We start from the raw sequence: 23,291 nt of genomic DNA, 5'->3' as shown, positions 1-23,291 counted from the left end.
TTAAAGAACACCTGGTCACTGGAACTAAATACTCAAAACTATTGGTATATCGTTCCATGAAAGACTGGAGTATTTCAAAAAGGGTGCTCACCATCACCTTCTTGGAGGAAGTTAGGGTGGACAATAAATGCTGGGCTTGGTACTAATTAATTTCTTTTTAATCAATCTTTAATGTGTTATACTAAATGATGTTGCAAGGTACTCAGTTATCTCAAACTAATCCAAAGCATTTCTAGGTAAAGGATAATCATGACCTACTGACCTCTCAAGGTAATAAATACTGACATTACCAGTGACATTAAGAACACTGGACAACAATTTTTTGTTTCCTGAAAAAAATATTGGGGATTATGATAGAAAACTTCAAGCAAAACACAAAGATAATTTCAGATTTGCTGTATCACATAGGAAGTTGGAAAAACATTAAATTAACTTTTATTGAATTTAGCATGTTTAATCACATAATGATGATGACACATTGTGGTAGTTCAACTGACTGAGAAATGTTCTGCCACAGATTTTCATTTGTACTCAGCATCTGATGCCACTCATGTCAGTGTCCAACAATAGTCGGCCAGCATTGATGGATTCCAGTTGCCCTGATACCACTTCTCCATGGTCGCAATCTCCTGGTGAAACATATTACCATGATAGTCACTGGCTGTACTTTATGGGCAATATTCTAATAGACAAAATATGAAGGAAATCATAATGTACTAGGTTATAGCTAAAAATCAGTACATGATAGGAAAATTTTATGGTGATCATTGTGATCAATAGCCCAAAATCCATAAAGCACACCTAAAAGTGTTCAGGAAGCAAAATCTTCATTATTCACTGGCATTCATTTACAGTTGGGTGTCTCGATATATCAAGGACTGTGTGATATCAGTTCCAAAGCATCAAATATTTGATCCTTCTTATAAATTTTGATTCCTTTGCAAAATGTCCATCTTATGTTTTTTGAGGTCAAATGGACACAGGTCATAATGATGGTACAATTTAATTTTGAAGTTAGTGTTAATTTGATGATGTGCACACAAAGCAATGCTGGTAACTGTTTCTCCCTCTCTCCATGGCCAGTGCCCCCAAATACACTGAACATTAATGGGAATCATCCAAAGCGCAAAACTCTCGTTGCCCCAGAAATTAACATCTCCCTGGATCAGAGTGAGGGCTCCATCTTGTCAGATGACTATCTGGATACACCTGATGACCTGGACATTAATGTCGATGATCTGGAGACTCCGGATGAGACAGACTCCCTGGAATATTTGGGAAATGGAAATGAGTTGGAATGGGAAGGTAATTCTGAGAAATTTATTTATGCTTCAATTGTCCTTCCATCCATCAAAAATGGAAGTGCCTAGTAAATAAATCATTTATGAGCAGAAGGTGCTGTTCAACTGCATCTTCAGCAGACAAAGATTTTTTGGGACGCTCTTCCCGATGGAGTTATTACCCTCACACAATCTTTCAAGAAAATCCATGCTGAGGAATTAAAAGTTGCAATGCCAAGCTCTCTGAGATCACAAATGATAAAAATCTAGGGACTTTGTGAGTTTGGTGGGTCTGAGAAACCACAAATCTGAATATAAGTTGATTGTAGCAAAAGACCTTTATTTGCTAGCGAGGGAGAGCCACCACAGGGATCAGGCACACACACAGACAGACACAGACAAGATTCACACAATACACTTGTATCAGATGCAACCAACAACCGGCAATTGCTACAAATCACAATCTATAAAATACAGCAAAAAAAGATGCAACAACTATGCCCACCATCCCTTGATCTGGTGCAAGTATGACACCCTGATTAACACACCTTGTCACCGACTCTCCAGCGACATCCATGGTTCACAACCTGGATTGGAGCTTGGGTTCGTTCCCAGGGAAAAAGAAACCTAGTTGCTCCATGTGTTGGGCTTGCAAGCTCAGGTATGCCCAAACTAGGGCAGGAGATTAAAGGAGCCAATGGTGAGGTATGTATTCTTTCAAAGGGGCCAATGGTAAGTTGTGTGGCCTTGACCTTGATTGGCAGATGTGGTGGCTTCCAACATTGAAAGATACATGTCCAGTTTGCCCAGTGGTGGACCACCTTTCCCTGCTAGATATTTGTCTCGGGGTGAATAAATGTGTTCCCCCACATTAAGAGGAGGAGAGGGTATAAAGACTAATTCTACAACAACCATCTGAGTCTCTGAATATGGGTTGGAGATTAAAAGGTTAAAATTTCAGTTTGCTTGCCAGTGCTAGTCACTAATAAAGCTCTCTATTGGCAGGGCAGCCTTGCAAAATGATACATATAAAATAAAATAAAAATAATGTCCATGTGATGAGAATAGAGCTTATCATCTATGGGGTGGTGTGGCTGTCTCCTGTGGATATGATAGGTATTCATTTAGTAACTCTGCAAAGCATTTAGGATTGTCATTTAAGTTTCATGGTTGGTGTGAATCTTTTATGATGTCCTCACACAAGATGTCGTCCTACTGTTCACTCTCAATTATACAACGCCAAATATGACATGGAGACCACCAAGGCCAGGTCTCGCGAGACCTCCTTGTCACCCTTTATTTTGGTGCATTGGCTAACCCTACCATAAACACTATTTTGTGTAGATATCCCAGTGCCCCCCCCCACCTCCACACAGTTACCCAAATATCCCTCTATTAGATTTTTTCTGACATGGACTCTGAATACAAGGGATTTTATGGAAGCGGTTGTTGGGGAGAGGGGGTGGTGGTTGGTGGGGAACAAAATACTACTAATAACATTCGGATATTTGATTGTTTTTGGTGAGCTCGGGCACCTAAAATATTAGCACTGCACTCCTGGCAATAAGCAGTTGACTCTTACTGTTGAATACGTAATTGATAATAAGATATTGTTGTAGAATTAGACTAAAATATACAGCAAAATGTTTTAGCAATTCTATCTTGCCACATTGCGATCATCCACACCAACTTATCTTCCTCTCCTGCTTTTGCCACACCGTTATGAAAACTGTTTTCAGTCTGTTTCCATGTAACCAAATCAATTGTGAGCACATGTTCACTACGGATATTTGAAAGTGAGCCGGACAGATTCTTGAATGCTGCAAATGTATCCGCATGTGTCCGTAGCAGGTGGCTCACTGGAAGTTCTGCATCCCAAGTTTTCTTAAAGTTACTTTGAGAAATGAGGGGACAGTTACCCATTTCATATGAATGATTGAAGACAGAACTACTTATCTCTACCAAACCCAAGGTTTACCAGGGATGATAATGAATCATGAATGATTTGAAGTCCCAAAAATTCAGGCCCTCCAGTGAACTCTTCCTCTATATGACCATACACACTAAATTTTGTGAGCGTTTGGTTTGATAAAAACAGCCTCCTGCAGTTGCTTTTTCTGATCTAGCAACAGTCCCATTGCAGAATTCTCTACTGCAACAGTGGCCTCCCTCTTGATGGGTTGGACAGGACATGCAGTGAGTACCTTCCTTGCATCATAATAACTTCAAACCCAAGCAAGATTATTGTGGGATCACAACTGTTGCCTTATGCTCCTTTGCAAAGAATCTATTTCTGCTAATGTTCAGTTTTGTCGCTGTGGTAAAGCAGTGCTGCCGCTGGTGCAGACTCTGAAGGAACTCTCTTTTGCTTCTTTTTCTCTCATACTTTAAGGGGCATCAAGCAATAATAATGGTGATGCTTTGCCTTACCACACAGCACTGCTCTGAAGGATTCAACCAACTGGTCCTAACACCGGTGGCTCCGTCCAGTCTTTAAACATTAAAGGAGTCGATATTGTATGCAAGTAAAATCCTGCAACTATAAGGTCTGTTGCCCATGATGGTGACGCCTGTGCTCGGCAGAAGCCATGAGGGGTTGTAGACTTTGGGGGAGAAGTGGACCGTCACAGGGTTCCAGAAATGGGGATAACACCTCCCCCTTGAGAAGGAGAAGCAGAAGAGATGACCACAACAGTGGACCAACGAGGGGCTCTTCAGCTGAGGGACCCCCACAGACTGTGGGTGACTGGCTCATAGGAACCAGATATTGGAACCAAGATTTGAGAGAATGCTAAGGGCAAGACGGGGCTTCCAAAAAGCCTTGTGCTGAAGGTTTCCTGATTGTTTCAGAGGCTTAGAGCTGGAGCTCGGGTTGCCGATGAATCGAACAGGGACATGTGCAGCTGTAGAGGCTATGCGAGTGCTGTAGGCTAATCCATGGATACTCAGTGACTCTGAAGGGACTCTCTTTTGCTTCTTTTTATCTCATACTTTAAGGGACATCAAGTAATAATAATGGTGATGTTCTGCCTTACAACAGGCAAAATTTAAAGTAAATCATGCACGTTACATTTTTAATGTATTATTACATGACAATAAAAAGGAACCTTGTTTCTAAAAACTAAGATTAGGGTAAATTGGTGAGAGAGGCAGTGTGATGAGTAAAGGAGAAGGCAGAAGGTTGAAAGGGGTTGAAGAAAAGAAGGATTGAGAGAGTGAGTAAGGAGAAGGAGGACAATGGTAACCAGCAGAGAGGGGTGGAGAGAAAAGGAGCTTGAGGGAAGAAGTGCTGTATTAAGATGGAGATTGTCACAATCAGAACAAAATCCAGATGGATTACTTATTCATTTTAAACTGACATACTTCTACAAAAGAAATAATTTTGTGACTATACAAAGCATCTGAGGTGACCAAAAAGGACTTAAGCATTAGGGTAAGTTGAAGGCAATTGAATATGGAGAGTATCCAGCTTGTCAATGTTAGCTGACAAAGTAACTGGGTTAGTGGAAGGGTTAATGAAGGATGAGGTGAGTAAATATGGAGGTGAGGCAGTAGAAGCGTAGCAGAATAAAGAAATTTAATAGCTGGTTCAAAGAAGATAGAAACTTCTGGAGTTAGTTGTTGGGAAGATGTAAAAGGAGTGTTGGAATGGTGAAGGATAGAGAAAAAAATCCAGACAGAGACTAAGGTAGAAGTTGTGAAGGGGGTTGGTGAAGACATCTTACAGACTCCTGCCCAAGGTGGCTGAATATCCTTTACTTGGACTATCCGTGGAAAGAAAGAGGAACAGAGTGGAATAAAAAGGAAAGGATGTGAATGAGTGAAGGGAAGGTGGACAAAAGCGAACAGAAAGCCAAAAATCGGAAGCACAAAACGATTAATTTCAGTCGGAAATTTGTGCTGTCACATATAAAGTCAATAGAATTGAACAGAAACATTCTAAGATCTTTTTCTAGCTACATATTCTTGCTTTCAGTTATCATGATTTTATTTCTGTTCAGTATTATAAGTAAAATAAACAATTCATGCAAACCTGTCTCACTGTTGTTTCTTTTTCATGTAAGTGAAATTGTAACAGCTCTCTTCTCATTTTCTCAATCTGTCCTCCACAAAATTCTTATATTTTGCCACCTATGCATATATATATTATAAAGACCCTGATCCGTGTATCCACTGTTTGACTAGATGTGGTCTTGACTTTACACAGGTAAAGGTTCCATTACTGCATTTAGAATGTAACATACATAAAAATCTTTAACTTTGTCTCCCATAAGAAAGACAGAGAGTCGCCACTTTGTTCAGTGCCCCTCACAGAAATGAGGGCCCAGCGAGGAATAAGTTTGCAACCCCTAGTTTACAAGACCAATGCTCTAACCACTGAGCTATCAGAGCCTCATTGAGATCAACTCAAGTTAAATATATCAAGGTAGCATTTTCTTTGATGAATCAGATCTTGCAGGAGGGACCTACAGATAGGTTGGGGTCTTTGAATATGGCCGTTTGCACCAAACCATATGAGTATAGAAATAGAAGTGACTCTTAATCCTTAAACTTTGGCTGGATCAAGATTAAACTCTTGTCAGGAATCACTGGCATAATGGATATGAAAGAAATAAAGTAGAAGCAGGGAGGTTGCTTCCACTGGCAGGTGACACAAGAACAAGAGGATATAGCCTCAAGATTCAGAGGAGGAAACTCTTCTTCTAGAGAGCAGTGAATCTGTGGATTTCTCTGCCTGAGGTTGTCTCATTGAATATATTTAATACACAGACAGATACATTTTTGAAGAATGGGGAATTAAGAGTTGTAGAATCTCTCCCCTCTCTGGACTCAATTGACAACTCCTGCTGCCTAAGGAAGGCAGTCAACAGACTGAAAGGCCCATCACATCCTGGACACGTTCTCTTTTCCCTCCTTCCATGGAGTGTGAAAGCTTGCACCAAAGACAATGTCTTCCTTCCAGTTATCAGGTTCCTGAATTGTACCCCATAACAGTACTCTCTTACTGCCCTTACTTGGTCTAATTGATCTTCCTTTTCATTGTAACCTGACACTCTATAAATTGTGTTCTGCATATGGCGGTATGTAATTAGAGCTAACATTTTTGGTCTGTTGGCAGACAAACCCTTCTCGCTGTACTTGCTATTTTGTGACAAATAAATAAACATTGAAAGGGCAGGGAAGTGGAGCCGAGTCCATGGCCAGATTAGCCATGATCTTAATGAGTGGTGGAGAAGGCTTAATGGTCAGATGACCTACTTCTGATCCTGTTTCTTATGTTCTTATGTAAGAGATATCCTGCACCGCTATTTTTAAACTCTTCTAATGCTTTGCTGTCAATGCTTTTTTAATGGCGCATGCAATGACTGTCCAATGAGTTAGTTTTAGTTCTGTTTACAAGTGTGACACAGAGTGAGTAGTTGGACAATGTGAGCTGAGTGAAACACAAAAGTCCACAAACTCTGTGATTGTAGTAAAAATGCGCACAATCGCTGGAGGAACTCACTTCTCCTCTTCTCATATCTAATATACACCTTTTGACTGTTGCCCATTCTTCAGTCTTTATTCAGATGCCTTCCTGTTCTTCGGTTATATCTTGAAGAAGGGCTCAGGCCTGAAACGTTGGTAATATATCTTTGCCTCCTGTGGATGCTGCAAGACCACCTGAGTTCCTCCAACATTTCTGTGTGTTTTTAATTAGATCACTGTGATCTGGCTGCTGGGTTTTATTCAGATGCTGTTTGGTGCCCATGGACAGGTAGATCATTCAGAGAACCAAGATGCCAGCATGCTGAAAGGTGTTTGTACCAATGTCAGGTGAAAGGGTCAGCCATAGCCGTCATTTCCCACCATCTGTTGGGTAAGGCAGCAGGCCTAACCTGGTGTCGGCTAAAGAAATGAATGGAGAACTATTCGAGGGAATAAGACCTTCATGAAATGAAGATGTGGTATTTATCGCAGGCCTACGAAGGACATTCACAATGTACCCACTGCCTGTCTTCCAGATGACACTCCAGTTGCAAGTGCCAAAAATTCTCCCAGTTCAAAAGGGGGCTCTTTTGAAGGTGGTGCAGGAGAGGATGGGGAAGCCACCAATGGGAGACTGTGGAGGACAATCATCATTTCAGAACAGGAGCACAGGATTGACATGAAAATCATCAGGCCGTATATGAGAGTGGTAACGCACGGAGGTAGGAATCAACCAGGCAGATGAAGAGAGTTTTAATTTATTGAATTAATAATGGTATAAGGCAGGGGTGTCAAACTCAAATTCACAGAGGGCCAAAATTAAAAACTTGGACTAAGTCGAGGGTCGAACTAAATATTTATTGAAAATTTTCAACAACATCTGCATGTTTTCTCTTCTTTCAACATATGTAATGTTAAACTTTAGGATATAACTTTATGAGGATAATGTTACAGGTCAGGAGTAGGTAGCTCAAGTTCACCCTTTGCTTGACCTGAGGGAAACATATTTGGTCCCTGTGGAGATGTAGTCAGCATTCACAGTCCATTTTGGCCTGCGTCAGGACTCAGCATTTCCTGCTCACTCCTCAGGCTCTAGGCCTCTATTCACCCTCGACCCACCATCTCTCTACCTGACCAGTCCTTTACCAAACCTCTACTCACCCCTCACTCCACTCGCTCTGCCTCTACCCACCCCATCCTATACACGCCCCTCTACTGCCTCTCCCCTCAACCTGTTCCTCCCTCTACCTGTCTCTCACCCTCTAATCACCCCTCCCCTACTCACCCTGCCCCTCCCCTTTTACCTCTTTCCTATCCACCCCTCCTTCTACTCATCCCTCCCTCTAACTGCCCCTCGCACCACCATAACTTCCCCTGCCCATTACTCCTCACCTACACCCTCTGCCCACCCCTGCTTACCCACCCACTCAGGCCCAGCGCGCTGCCGATCAGCCTTTGCAGACAGCCACCATCTCTCTCTTCACGTGCAGGGCCGAACCAGCCGTCCCTGGGGTCCGCGCGGGTGCAAGCACTGAAGGCCGCGGCGACCGGGAGAAGTGCGCTCGCGCTGTGGAAGGGCCGTCCGGTGCCAGTCGCGCGGGGCTCGCGCTGCCCGGGGGCCGTGCGCAGCCTGCCATGCCCGTCGCGCCGACAGGAAATCACAGGCGCTCACCCATCCGCCGCACCGCTCGACAGGTGGGAGAAGTGACTGGTTGTGCGGGGAGCCTTCCAACTGGCTTGCCGGCTGATGACATCGACAGACTTCTCGTGTTACAATTTCTCGTGTTACAATGGGGAAGGATGTGCAATGAAGGAGGAGGATGGTGGGGGTGACGACCTAAAAACAGCATCGGCTCTCGCTGCAGGGCGGGCCACCTCTAATACATTTTTGAAATGATCTTGCAGGCCAAATATAATTATAGAGATTAACATGTGTGGTATAAGGGAATAAAGAATGAATACTGTAATTTCTAATAGTTTTTTTCTTCCAATATATATTTATTTTCATTCTATAGTCTGTCTTTTCACTGGCATCATCAAGGCTAGTTCTGCTAGCTTGATTGTGCTGGAGGATCACCTTCCCATTCCAGTCTCCACAGTCCTTTAACACCCAGTTTTTCCAAGTTAATACATTACTTTTCTTTGCAGGATATTATGGTGAAGGACTGAATGCGATCATTGTCTTTGCTGCATGTTACCTGCCTGACAGTGGATGTGCAGACTATACCTATATCATGGAAAACCTTTTCCTGTAAGTGTGCACCCCTGCCTGACTAGAGCCAGTAACCCTCAACTTTTTCCTCCTGAGGGAGCAATAATGAGTTCTCCCTTGCCTCGTTTAAACATAGATAATGCAAAGTTCAAGGTCAGGGTCTGAGGCCCAAAGTGCAGAATATTATCAAACAGATGAAGGTTTCTCAAATTCTGGATACAGAAACCACTAGATAAGTGAGGACTAGAATCCTGGAAATAGTAGCAAGGATGGAATTGAACAAGGACAGTGGATTGCAAATGGGGCAAGGAGGACGATAACAGCAAGTATAATACATTTAATTAAATGTTTAATATTTTGACGTGGAAATTTAATGAAGGGAGAAGCAGATGTGTCTCATGAACGAGTTGCAGTGAGGCAAGGCCTAGGGGAGACGGGGAAAGCCTAGAAAATGCCCTTGGTGCTGGACAAAGTCAGACTAAAGATTTGGAGATCAGCAGAAAGCAGATCACCAGAAGCTGACAGACATGAAGATTGCAATTCACACCAACAACATAATCACATGGCTGTCACAAAATTAAAAGGAAAACGATGGACAGAGCATGTTAGAGTACTTCAGGTCTTGTGTGTGTGCATGGATGTGAGTGTGTGCGTGCATATTTGTGCACGTGTGTGACTGTGCTACATCCAGTAAACGGTCTACAGATGGAGAACTGATGCTTGAACAGGCAATTAGAAGACTGTTGAATCATGCAAAGCCCTCAAAGGAAATTTATCCACACAGAATTTGGCAATGCCTCAGTGGACGATTGCAGCTGTTTCTTTTGCTGTCTCTCAGGTATGTGATCAGCATATTGGAGCTGCTGGTTGCAGAGGACTACATGATTGTCTACTTGAATGGAGCCACACCTCGCAGGAGAATGCCAGGCCTGGGATGGCTGAAGAGATGTTACCAAATGATAGACAGGAGGTAGGTGCAGAGGACTGCAATGATGCCAAAGGAGAATCAAAATCTGTCAGGTTCATGTCTATTATTGCTCTCCTCAAAAACAAAAGCTAATAATGGCATTGAAATATATCTGTAGCTCCTCCCCATCTCCAGGTCCTTCTCTACTTGAATATGCGTCCCTTATCATTTTCAATTAGTTTTGATTGTATTCTCAAAACTACAAGGAATTACAGAGTCATGAACACAGCTCAGGTCATCAAGTAAGCCATCGACTCCATCTACATTTTCTGCTGCCTTGGGAAAGCAGGCAATGTATTAAAAGACCCATCCCACCTTCGGCAGAGGTGTCTGGCAGAGATACATGAGTTTGAAAGCATATGGCGCCACGTTCAAAAACTTTCTTTCCTGGGAATGGACATCCCATTAGTAAAATGATGCAGCTCTTGCACTGTTTTAACTGAACCTTTTTTCTGTAACACCACACTCTGTACTTTTGTCTTATTTTGCAAATTCTCTGTGCTTAAGCATGGTTGACATGTTGCCTGGAAAGCATGCAGTTTCTCATCGTTTCCCAATCAATAATTTTGTAGACCTTTCTGTGAAAACTAGCTACTGTATTTGCCAAGTAACACCATAGATTCAGTTCGATAATTTTGAAGTGAAGCCTTTTTTTGAAAATGCACCTCCTATATTTCTATTTATTTTGGGGGACTTTTATGAAATTCAACAGTGATCACAGATTTTCTGTTTGCTACTTACAGGTTAAGGAAGAACCTGAAGTCATTAATAATCGTTCACCCATCCTGGTTTATTAGAACAGTGCTGGCAATATCCCGACCATTCATTAGGTAACTAGTTGTAACTATCACCTACCTACTTGACTATGGTTATACTGTGCTAATAATAAAATCCCCATACCTGCATGTATTGGCTCTGCCGGTTGCTGTATTTCAAAGTGAGCCACTAGGTTAAAGAAAGCAGAATCAATTACTGATCTACCTTGGCTAAATTAAGCCCAAATTGTATTTGGAATAACTCAATGTATTCTTGGTTGAAGAAGATCCAAATCAACCAGGTTGTGATAGTACAGATTCTATCACCAATGTGTATATGTACAGATGGTAGTGTAGAATGACTGTGATTGGCTGAGAGCGTAGCCACACCTACTGGGAGGCCTACTAGCCAGACCAGGTCATTCTGGACTGGTTAACCTACTTGTGATATGCTCCAGTCTTTTAGTTAATAAAAGCCTTGGTTTGGATCAACAAGTCTTTGGTTCTTTCGACACGCTCTACACAGGTTTCCTGCTCTCCATCACTATCCTCATCAGTGTCAAAAGAAAGGGAACTAACCTCTTCAAATTCATTACCATCTTACAGTAATTCAGTTTTATTTACTAAGAATACAAGGTCACAATTAATCAGAGGGTTAAAGTTATATTGGGCTGATGGATTCAAGTTCCAATCTAGATGGTACATGGTGGTGGGGGGGGGGGGGGGGGGGGGTGGTGTCTTGAACACAGGGCAGAACTTTAATATCCTTACCTCGGCTGGTTCTCACATGGCCCAGAACAATGTGGTTAACTATGAATTACATTCTGAAATGGGCCAACATGCCATCTCCAGGAATCAAACAGGGGAGGACGATAAATACCAGTCTTGTCAGCAATACCAAAGAAGAACCCCTTTCAGCCCACCCCCCCCCCCCCCCCCCACCACCCCATGCCTGCACCAGTCATAATGTCAGTCTAACTCATCCCATCTGACTGCATGTGGTCTGTATCCCTTTATTTCCCTGCCTGTTCATGTATCCATCTCAATGCCTCTTAAACATCAGCTTCGATCACCTCCACTGGCTGTGCATTAAGGCACCTACAACTCTCCTTGTAAAAACGACAATATCTCTCTTAAACATTCTGCTTCTCACTTTCAACCCATGTTCCCTAAATCAGCCATTCTCAACAGAGCCACTTGGGCCACAGCACATTTAAAGGTGGTGGTGGGGGGGGGGGGGGGGGGGTGCATGAAATGAAATCATAGAATTTTTATGGAGACATTAGGAGAGAAGCCCAGAAGATAATAACCTAAGCATGACTGCTTCACAGGAAAGGGTGTCATCAACTTTGAGCAGAGTCCTAAGGCGGCCATTGCCAAAACAAAGTGAGAATTGCTGCTCTAAATCAACATTTCTACCCTGGAAAAAAGACTGACTGTCCACCCTATAAATGTCTCATAATTTTATGCTTCTATTAGTTATCCCCTCAGTCTCTGACGCTGTATAGCATGTTGGTGAGATTTGTTGAGAGAATTGATGAGATGGAATGTTTTTTAAGTGATGTTTCTGCTTGCTTTGTTTTTCAGTTTTAAGTTCATGAGTAAGATTCAGTACGCTTACACCCTTTCTGAACTGGAACAAGTCATTCCAATGGAACAGATGCAGATCCCGGAGTGTGTTTTACAGTACGTATCAACACTGGTCAAGACTGGGCCTGTGACACCCAACAAACTTTAAAACTTTTAAACATTTTGATCTGAGTGGTCCCTTGAAGGCTCCTTCCAATGTTATGCTTTGGAGGCATTGATACTGTAAGGCCCACATTCTAATTTGTATTCATATATATTGCAATTGACCCTAACACAAGGGTTGGAAAAGCAAATCAAAAACAGGCTTGATTCCCAATCCAAATGTCTATCCAATGAACCTATGCATGACTTAGATTGGTTGGATGAGAATTCGATTTGGTAGCAGTTGTCAAGTTCTAAACCACCGTCAGTAGCATGGACCACTGATTTGGAGACATACACTGAAATCCCCCACAGCAACTGAGGAACTTAAACTTATGCCTAGAAAAGAGGTTCAATCAGAGTCACCTAGAATTGGAGCTCAATTTTAAATGCATTCTTACTTCATTGGGTTCCCACTATTCAAGTGCATCACTGGAATTAGGAGTAAAAAAAGGGTTAATGCAACATTTTAGATAGAGTAACTCAGGAAATGGAACCTTTATATGGGGTGGGGGGGGGGGGGTGGGTGAAATGAAAATGCCACTGTGTATATTTTAATGATGAATATTTGAATATATTGTTATTGGCATGGTTCACAGTGAAGTATTAAATAAAAAATATTTTAAAAAAGAAATTGAACAAATAAATAATGAAAGGCTGGAGGGACTCGACAGGTCTGGCATCATCCATGAAGAGAAATGGCTTGTCAATGTTTCCAGTCCAGATCCCTTCTGGAGCCTGAAGTGGGAAGGGGAGAGAGCAAGCATGAAGGAAGGCTGGAGAGCTGGGCAGGTGACTAGAGACCACTAAGATGGGTGGGGGTGGGGGGGAGGTTTGAGAGAAAAGTGAGTGTGGGATCAGGTGAAGGATAGATGGAACCAGCGTGGACTGGGGGTTACTTAACATGGAAAATTCAATGTTCACACCATTTGGTTTGAGGCAGCCCATTTGGCCTCACCCTGGCTGGGTCTGTCCTCAAAGCGTTTACATAGAAGGAGATGTACAGCTGCACTGGGAACTTGGCATGGATCCAGCCCAAGACTTGGTGTGCAGAGGTTCCCTGGAAGGTCTGACTTTGGGTCAGCTGGTGCAGCCTCTCAACACTCAGACCTTGGACTACGCACAGTCACTGGGTGCCATTGCTGGGGACTGGCAGGGTTCACTCGATGTTCACAGATTTACCTATCTGTCTTGTCACCACGTGTAGGATGTGATAGAAACTGTTGCCTTTTTGTTTGATGACATAAAGAGAACACATTTGAGCTTGTTATCTTAGAGAAATCTCCAGGGTGGAGAGAGCTGTGCAGGCAGATATACAGAGGGGGAGGCTGCTGTTTCCATCACAGCCAAGAAGAGATGATGAGGGAGCCCTGAGGATCCAAAGGTAATGGTCAACATGTGGAATCAGGCCCCAGCAAATCTGACTCCAAATCTGAGCCCCAAATCTCTGTGCTAAGTGGCTGCATTTCTCCCCTCAGCCAGGTCCACCCCAGTCATCACAGGCAGGCCCTCCACACTTGGCAGTGGACGATTCATTCTGGAGTGAAGAGCAGATTCCAGATAGCCAGGTTCCTAGCAAAGCAGTGTGCAGCACAAGTGAGTAAAACGAGTGGGTGCTCCGGAGAGCACCAGCCCAGGGAGCTGACCTCGGTAAAGGTCACCATTTGATACTCATGCCATTTTCCAAACCATACTGGTTTGGTTAATACTTGAGTTTCTTTGCCCAGTAATGCAGCTGGCAGATAAAACCATCCTCTAAGGCCCAGTAAAGCTCCTCAACATGGCATCTATGTTTGGCGTCATTCTTGGCCACCTTCACATCTGTTTAAGGAAATAGAGTTCTTCTGGTGGCCAAGTCCAGTACAGTTGAACAAAAACAAATCACAATCATTAATGTTTTGGAATCTAGATGCCCGCTAAATTTATCTAAATAACTATGTGAATCATAAACAGAAAGTTCTGGAAGTATTCGCCAGTTGAACAGTGAGGATCTAAGAAAGAAGCAAGTATGTTAAATTGCAGGGATGGGGTGTGGGGTGTAAAGGTAACAGAGAGAATTTCTGTGACTGAGTCTATGGTTGGCATAGCAGTTAGTGCAATGCCTTTACAGTACCAGCGATCAGGACCGATCCTGGGTTAGAATCCAGCTCTATCTGTAAGTTGTTTATATATTCTCCCCGTGCCTGCATGGGTTTTCTCTGGGGGGCCCTCCGGTTTCCTCCCACCCTTGAAAAACATATCAGGATGTAGGTTAATGGGGTGTAAATTGTGTGGCATGGACTCGTAGGGCTGAATTGGCCTGCTACAGTGCTGTATGTCTAATTTAAAAAATTTTTAATGTATTCAGCATATAATTCTGGATGCTTACATCTTGTCTCCTCTTCAATGAAGAAAGTTGGAGTTGGGTTGCTGCTTTGTTGTTAAAATCCATTCAGACCTACACTGATCCTACAATGGCCTGTCACTTTAATTCTTCTCCACCACTCCAATTCAGACCCCCTTGTCTTTAGTTTACTCCACCAATTCCCAACATAAGCTCGAAGAACAGTACCTCATCCTCCATCGGTGTTTGTAGAAGCCCTCAGAACTTAATAATGAGTCATGCAATTTCAGTTAACCACACTGTTTATTTCACCCTTCTCTCACCAACTGATATAACTCTTTCTTTCAGTTCAGTCCTCAACTACCAGTTTTTAAAGTAAACATTATCAACTTTGATCCACACTCTTCACCTCCTCCGACCTTCCCTTCTCTGCAATTCAACAAATATTTTCTCACAATTCCAGTTCTGAAGAAGTATCCTTGATCCGAATCATTAACTGTTTATCTTTCTCCTCGTGCTGCTGGACTTTTCTAAGTTCTTCTTGTATTTGTTTTAGATTTCCAGAATCTGCAGTTTTTTTATTTCTCAATGTAGTTGCATGTGAAGTGATTTGGGAAGTTTTGGAGAGCTGATGAAATAAATCCATCTTTTCTCTTTTTTCTTTTCAAATATTTTTTATTAATTTCAAATATAATCATGTGTATACCAAACATATATGGATCACATAGTAGTAATAACAAATATCAAATTTGATAATTTGCCAAATGTCTTGAGTTTTAAGAATAAAGTGGATAGATACGTGGGTGGGAGAGGTCTGGAGGGTTATGGAAGGGGAGCAGGTCAATGGAACTAGCAGAATAGTGGTCACCACAGACTAGAAGGACCGAATGGGCTATTTTCTGTGCTGGAGCGTTCTATGCATGTAAAAAGCATTTATGGAATATATATTAATAACCAATGACAAATTTAACAAGCTATGAAGCACATGTAACCATAATTCAAAATTATAACTGAAAAAGAGAGAATTTTCTTTCACCTATAGTGTAATTCTAACCCTATTCCTTGACCCAATGTATATGACTAAAGAAAGTATGTTCTTTGTTAATAGAATAAAGGAACAAATATAAACATTCTTGAAATAATTCTATCTAGAGGTTATGAAAATAAATGAAGAATGGATCACCCTAACATTCGAAATGTTATATTTGAATTATTAATTGAATAACATATCAGCTTTTTTAACTTTCAGATTTGAAGATGAAAGAATCAAATCGAAGAAACCCAGGTAAGGAATTATGCTGCTCCACTCATCGCCTGTATTACCATATATACTCGTGTAAAAGTCGATACTGTTGAAAGGTATCCATCCACTTGCCCCACAAATCTGGTGTTTTTCATATATCACATGTAAAAGTCAATCACCCCCTATTTTTGGCCAGTCTCCCAACCATCAGAGCTCTCAATGCCTCCAACGTGGACTCTTGCTTAGGCCCTTGCTGTCCTTCCATTAATGTTCTTGATGCCTTGACTGCAGTCTCTCGTCTAGGACCTGGCTGCCCTCCCATCAGAGGTCCCAATGCCTTGACAGGCCCTGGCTGCCCTCCCATCAGAGTTCCTGATGCCTCGACCATGGTCTTTAACCTAGCCCCTAGCCGCCCGTGGAGCTCCCGATGCTTTGAATGCAGACTTACCACCTGGTCCTGGCCGTCCACCCACCCATCGGAACTCCCAATGCCTCGAATGACGAGTAGTATCCATGTAATAGTCAACCCCATATATTTAACATTAAAAAATGGTCTAAAAATTTAAGTTTTACAAGAGTATATATGGTAAGTTTTATTAGAAGCTGATACAGTTGTTTTCACAATGAAACTGTCAATTCAATACCCTTCAGTCTTTGCAGGTGCCAGGGAGCTAGATTTTTCCATCTGTCAATACACCCAAATATATATTTTTTTACTTTAACTTTAAATATTACAGACACAAATATTTTTTGTTAGTGAACCCAGTGAGTGTAAATGGAGTGGGAGATGGAATCTAGTGAGTTTCACATTGCAAGTTCCAGCTTTGATGTTTCATCTTATCAAAACATTCCAGACCCCCCATCTCTGGCCATTATCCTACACACATTACAAGGTATTCCTATCCCTGACCCTGGCTCAAGTTGTACACCAGGCCCACACTCCAGACCCCTGCAGCACGCTCCGAACTAAAGGGTGAGCCACTGTTGAACTATCGAGATGTCTGAACAATTGGACGTCATACTTCCCTTTGAAGGTGTGCTGTTCATTGTACTTTAAAAAAGCTTTGGGATTAGGATACTGATGTTAGACCCAACCAACCTGTCCCTTCTACCCACAAGAAAAGTGGAATTAATGAATTTGACTAATTATATTTTGTAGAACAGAACAGAGTTGGGATGAAAGAATGTACAGATTGTTGATACAACAGATTACGTGCTAACATCCTGTGCCTCAAGGCAGTTTCCTTTTATTCATATCTTTTTTTCTGTAATTTATATTTTACAGGACAGAGGATGATGAAAATACAACCGAGAAAAACAGGTGATGCAGTTACTTTTGACGTGCATTTTTATATATTTTCAATTTTTGAGGAAACAATAAAACACTTTAAGGTAAAATTTGAGAAGAACTAGGTTTGGTTCTAAATCAAATCAGAATGTTTAAGGCACCCAATAAGCAGGCCTGTATCTGAAGGAGAGAATATTTTGAATTTCACCTGCCAGTTTGGTTGTTTGGTTATGTAACTAATAAGATTTTCTTTTCTCTCACTCAGATCTGGAACTGCAGCAGAAGAACTGCAGCAGGAGTAAAGGTGTGTACCTAGTGGTGTTTAGTGTGGGGCCTGGATCGAATGATTTCTCTCCATCATAATATGCTGAAGGGAGAAATTCACTGCAGCTTGTTAACATTTGCCATCACTGTATTCTCGCCTTCACCATTGTCATCATTGTCGACTTCCGGTAAACCTACGTCTAAAGTTATGCTCCATTTCACCTATCCCACAATGTCCTGCTTACCCTTCATGCATCTTCTCAATAATTTAGATTGGCAATTGAGCCAATGCCATGCTGAATTTGTACTGACAATAACCACACTAGCAGTGCGAGTATAAGACAGCTTTAATTAACTAATATGTACACTATGTCTTGTCTCTCTGCAAGACAAACCTGGAAGGCTAGACTTTAGCTCTGGACTGCTTTATATACAAGGTCACCAGGATGACCCCTGGTAACCTTGTGGTTACCACAGAATTAAAAAATAATTTCCATCCTCTCCACAGTCTTGCTGCAGCACATCTCCAATTGCTTGCACCCATGATCTCTCTCAATTCCATCTCCAACCACACCACGTCAACTTCCACCACTTCCCATTACTTACATCCCACCTCATCAACTCCCACCACCTCCCATCGCATCAACTCTCACCCCATCACTCACATCCCACCTCATCAACTCCCACCACCTCCCATCACTCACATCCCACCTCATCAACTCCCACCACCTCCCATCACTCACATCCCACCTCATCAACTCCCGCCACCTCCCATCACTCACATCCCACCTCATCAACTCCCGCCACCTCCCACCACTCACATCCCACCTCATCAACTCCCACCACCTCCCATCACTCACATCCCACCTCATCAACTCCCACCACCTCCCATCACTCACATCCCACCTCATCAACTCCCGCCACCTCCCATCACTCACATCCCACCTCATCAACTCCCGCCACCTCCCACCACTCACATCCCACCTCATCAACTCCCACCACCTCCCATCACTCACATCCCACCTCATCAACTCCCGCCACCTCCCACCACTCACATCCCACCTCATCAACTCCCACCACCTCCCATCACTCACATCCCACCTCATCAACTCCCACCACCTCCCACCACTCACATCCCACCTCATCAACTCCCACCACCTCCCATCACTCACATCCCACCTCATCAACTCCCACCACTCACATCCCACCTCATCAACTCCCACCACCTCCCACCACTCACATCCCACCTCATCAACTCCCACCACCTCCCACCACCTCCCACCACTCACATCCCACCTCATCAACTCCCACCACCTCCCATCACTCACATCCCACCTCATCAACTCCCACCACCTCCCACCACTCACATCCCACTTCATCAACTCCCACCACCTCCCATCACTCACATCCCACCTCATCAACTCCCACCACCTCCCATCACTCACATCCCACCACACCTTGATACCAAATAATTCAGGCATCTTCATTCTTCCCTCTTGAATTCCTATGTAACTCTGCCTAACATTTTCTTCACTGAGCCTTTAATAATCTTTTCAAAGCCCATCTATTTAATCAAGTTTAATGTCACTTCTTCTAACTCTCTCCATGGCCTAGCTCCCATTCCTTCATCTCCACAGCCGATCTCCCACTCCTTCATCTCCATGGCCGAGCTCCCATTCCTTCATTTATTTCTGCCTCTACTCAGTCAGGCATCACTTAAACAGAGATGAAGAATTAAATGTATGCATTTGTTACCTTTGACACACATTTTGATGAAAGAATTTTGACCTAAAAAGTTAACACTGTTTCTCTCCCCATGGATGGTGCCTGACTTGGTGATTATTTCCAGTTTTTACAGATCTTGATAGTGTTGCGAAGATTTGATTTCAGTTGTGGAAGTTAGTTACATTTCAGTGTTCGCTCAGAAATATTTAAAACTGCCTTACCCTTTGCTTCATAAAACAAATGCTCAGATAAAGTCATGGAAAGATATAGAAGGCTCTTCAAGTCATCAACTTCATTCTGCCCATTCAGCTTTCGTTTACACTGATCCAATCTTAACCCATTTTATTCTCCCCCCACTCCCAAAAACTTCCCCAGCTAGATTTTACCACCCATCTGTACACTAGGGGCAACCTCTAATAGCCAGTAGATCTACTGACCTGAATGTTTTTGGAATGTGGAGGGAAACTAAACTTGAATATCTTCTTCTGCATTTTCTTCATGTTCCTCCACCCAGATGTCTCATTGCTTCCCATTTGCTTCACTGGCATCTTGAGGGCTAAAAAGCAGATGACAATTCCTACTAATTTTCCTCAACCAGACAGCTGTCTCCATTCAATGCCTCTTGTAATCTCCTTCTGAGATTAAGACCAAGTTGTGAGTTTGTATCGAAATGCTGAGAATGTGAGATGGAGTCGGATTCGTAGTCAAAGAGAATAAGCTGATGGCCAACGACTGCAATGTAAATTACCAGCATCAGATCAATACAAGGTCCTACACATAACATGTAGGAATACACAATCTTTCTTTTCAAAAGGATATCTGTAAGATAAAAATTTGAGATATTTAAAATCTTGGCTAAACAGTGGTCCTGATAACTGAATCTCACTGAAGTACTCATAATTTATGTGTGAACTGAGACAGAGTTTGCAACCAAGGGATTGTACTGGAAATTAGCTCAAAGTACTCTTACTCAGCATCCCAACAGAAGTCATTGCCAAATAATGGGTAGATTGTTAGCAGCTGTGGCAGTAGGTAATTCTATTCATTTTGATTCCTTTTATTAAGAACTTTTCAATCTATGGGGCTGGAGTAGCTAAAGAATTGGATATCGTTATTGAGATGCAGGTATTCAATAAGGGTTATGGAAATTAATATTTTGTCTATCCAATTGTCATTCTTTTCTAGGAAGTTAAGAAGCTTCACTTGATGGACTGGAATTCAGAGAAAACTGGATGAAGTTCTTGATAAGAAAGTTGTTTTGAAATTTGTGACAAGGTCCTAAAACGTTGATTTTCACTCTCCGTCACTGACTCCAGGACTCAGACAGCTTACTTTGGAGCAGGATCATCTGAATTCCGTGGCCATTCATCAGGTGATTCAAACAAAACAAGGGGCTTTGCGGCTCAAAATGTCCAATGAGAAGTCCATCTGTTAAGATCATAATTATATCGCCACAAGATTTCCTTCTGTACAAGTCATCCAGTACCTGCTTTTGCCAACCATGCTTTTCCCCACAATCTCCTATCTTTTTCTGTGTTTTCTCCAGAAGCACCAGCCTCCCTGTGTGACTGCAGCCCTGCTTCAAACAGCATCTTTAATGTTAAATATCTCAGCAGAACATCCCCCTTAAGATATGGATTCTCTCCAATCTGACACCCAAACTTTAGCAGTTTCAGGATAAAATCCATTGTGATGAGCCTTACAGGTGAATTAAACTCCAACTGTTCCTTAAAAGTATGTGCAAGAGATTCATTCATCTATGGGCCTCAACGATAGCTGCTGTGGCCAAATTAATGGTGCATTAAATAATGTTTTAAAGCATCTGACCCATGAATATTTGTTTCATTCATCAGTGTCACCCTGATCAGTACTAGATACAAAGATGATTAGATTATTGTTTAACCAGCCTCAATCATTTTAAGATCTGGTGAGGGATAAAAGCATAAAATTGCAATGAAAGAATATTATCCCCCCCTCTCCTTACCCCCGAGATTAAGCTGGTGCTGCTTTGATGTGACCAGGTGATCTCATCTTCAACCAGGAAGGTCTCATTTGGGGTATTTGCTTCCTTGGGATAAAGCAGAAGGCGACAGATTCTCTCCCTGGTTTGAGGTTTGATGATCTCAGCCAGGATGGTTATGCAAGTGTTTCATTTGTCCACTGGGCTGCTCAGCAGGTGCACGGTATGAGGAAGTGTATCTACCCAAAGGGTCAAGTATGTCTCCAATGCCCTCATGATTGGGTAGCCTGCCACTTACTCGATGTCACGGCTCACACGCGAAGGGGGATGAAGCTGCAGCAGAGTACAGGGACGAGAACAGGAATCAGCTTCACCGGATCAGTTACAAAGAGAGTGGAACCTAACTCACTGTGGAGGCAGAGACAGAGGGCTTGCTGACAATCGAATGTTTAATAATGCCTAGTGGATGGGTCAGTTACTATGATCTGTTGTGATTCACTCTCATATTTCACATGTGCATAGTTTCATGCCGCTTTTGATTAATTTCCTTTGTTACTAAATATTTTGAGACAGTCAAGTTAGATTCCAGCTCACAAATAAATGCTTGCTCCCTAACCACAGGGTGAACAACTTACTGTAATCACCATCTGCAAAATTGTGGAATTTCTGGATGTATTTGTTCCATATTGTGTAATCTTAAAGGTAGCACCTTAATGATCATTTGTCTATTTTAAGACTTTCAGTTGGAAGCTTTAATGAAACCATTGATATTCTTGTTGTGCATTAGATTCTGTGTGTGTTTTCTAGTCAAGGGATTTTCAACGTGCGATACCGGGGATAGAGTGCTTTTGGCCAAATATTTGATACCTGATCATGGGAAATAGTTCCTTTGACGCCCTGGGTTCTTAAATCCCAATAGGGGCATTAAACCCAACTTTTAACAGCAGCTGAGACATTTTGCTGCAAAACAGAATTGCTGAACACGACGGACACCAGTTCTGATGCTAATTTCCATTCTTTGAATAGAGATCCAGTGGTTGATGGAGCATTGGATTTAAACCATGGTGCCCCCTAGGCTATATTTAATATTCGATTGATTTTACAGGTCGAGAAAAATTATTTCAGGAACCACTGGATGGTGTTGGTACTAGGCAGTCAAGTTACAATTCTGGAAAGGCCATGCACTGAAGGGCTTTCTTCACATAATCCCATCTCATAGCCTTCAGGAAACTCCTGTAGCACACTGAAGCCTTCTTCTCAGTAGATTACCATATATGCCAATGTATAGGATGATCCAAACTTAAAAATTTCACCCTAAAATCAGATAGTCTTATTTGCCAGGTCTAAAATCCAATCCTTGCCAGTGAAGTCTCAACACCGCTGCCATCATCCTGCCGACTCCAACGCAACCCATGTGCACATTCTGTTAGCAACATAGTCTCCATACTCCTCCGCAGGATTCATCCGCCCAGTCCAACTGCCATCAGCTCTGTAGGGGCTTTAAGTAGCCTGTTACAGGAGCCAAAGGTGGTTTATTTTAAGATATCCAAATAAAATTTAATCCTTTGTTATTAAAGTATTGTGATTTGCTTTTAGCAGCATCCATTGGTCAGCGGCAAGTGTTAGATTTGGGGTTGAATTATACAAAGGGAATCACTCAAAACCTATTTTTTGGTGGAAGTTGCAGGCTCGCCTTTACACATATCACCCTATTCAACAACATATATAGTGGTTGTGGTCTGCTCACAGGGTCCAATAAGCTTGCTGTTTGGCCTTTACCTGCATTCCTGAATACAGTGTGAGACTGAATAATACTTGCAAAATCAAGGCCCTATTTGACTCTCTACGCACAGTCACCAGCTACATCCTTTCACCTTTTAAATATCACTACATCTCCATCCATCTATTGCTGAACCCATGTGTACTTGTGACCTTGAGATCTGGCCCTTCTGACATTCCCTTGGCCAGCCTCCCATCTTTTAACCTCCATAAACTTCTGTTCATCCAAAACTTTCCTTGCTTCACTATTTTAATCTGTCTTCAGGAAACAAAATGAACTGTATTTCACTCTAAC

The 23,291-nt window shown here is 42.4% G+C and overlaps 2 protein-coding genes across 4 annotated transcripts in view; one reads left to right on the top strand and one right to left on the bottom strand.

Moving 5' to 3' along the window:
- The window catches only part of LOC138759049 (caytaxin-like), a 41,999-nt gene extending 20,916 nt beyond the window's left edge, over positions 1 to 21,083 (top strand). The window contains exons 5-14 of the mRNA XM_069928889.1: positions 1,084 to 1,305; positions 7,286 to 7,471; positions 8,898 to 9,000; positions 9,800 to 9,931; positions 10,672 to 10,758; positions 12,271 to 12,369; positions 15,987 to 16,022; positions 17,266 to 17,301; positions 17,534 to 17,572; positions 20,443 to 21,083. Coding sequence (XP_069784990.1) covers positions 1,084 to 1,305; positions 7,286 to 7,471; positions 8,898 to 9,000; positions 9,800 to 9,931; positions 10,672 to 10,758; positions 12,271 to 12,369; positions 15,987 to 16,022; positions 17,266 to 17,301; positions 17,534 to 17,570 — 938 coding nt within the window. The 3' untranslated portion in view covers positions 17,571 to 17,572; positions 20,443 to 21,083. The remainder of the gene's footprint in view (positions 1 to 1,083; positions 1,306 to 7,285; positions 7,472 to 8,897; positions 9,001 to 9,799; positions 9,932 to 10,671; positions 10,759 to 12,270; positions 12,370 to 15,986; positions 16,023 to 17,265; positions 17,302 to 17,533; positions 17,573 to 20,442) is intronic.
- Positions 413 to 23,291, bottom strand: part of LOC138759048 (beta-1,3-galactosyl-O-glycosyl-glycoprotein beta-1,6-N-acetylglucosaminyltransferase-like) — an 86,713-nt gene continuing 63,834 nt past the window's right edge. For 2 of the 3 annotated variants that reach the window (XR_011354607.1, XR_011354609.1), the window contains exon 6: positions 413 to 629. The gene's annotated coding sequence lies outside the window, so the exon portion shown is untranslated. Of the gene's footprint in view, positions 630 to 19,694; positions 19,814 to 23,291 lie in introns of all 3 variants that reach the window. The other variant, XR_011354608.1, reaches the window with a different exon arrangement.

This window comes from Narcine bancroftii, chromosome 3 (genome assembly GCF_036971445.1).
Source record: "Narcine bancroftii isolate sNarBan1 chromosome 3, sNarBan1.hap1, whole genome shotgun sequence".
Lineage (NCBI taxonomy): Eukaryota > Metazoa > Chordata > Chondrichthyes > Torpediniformes > Narcinidae > Narcine > Narcine bancroftii.
This window is presented reverse-complemented; position numbering and strand designations above follow the sequence as displayed.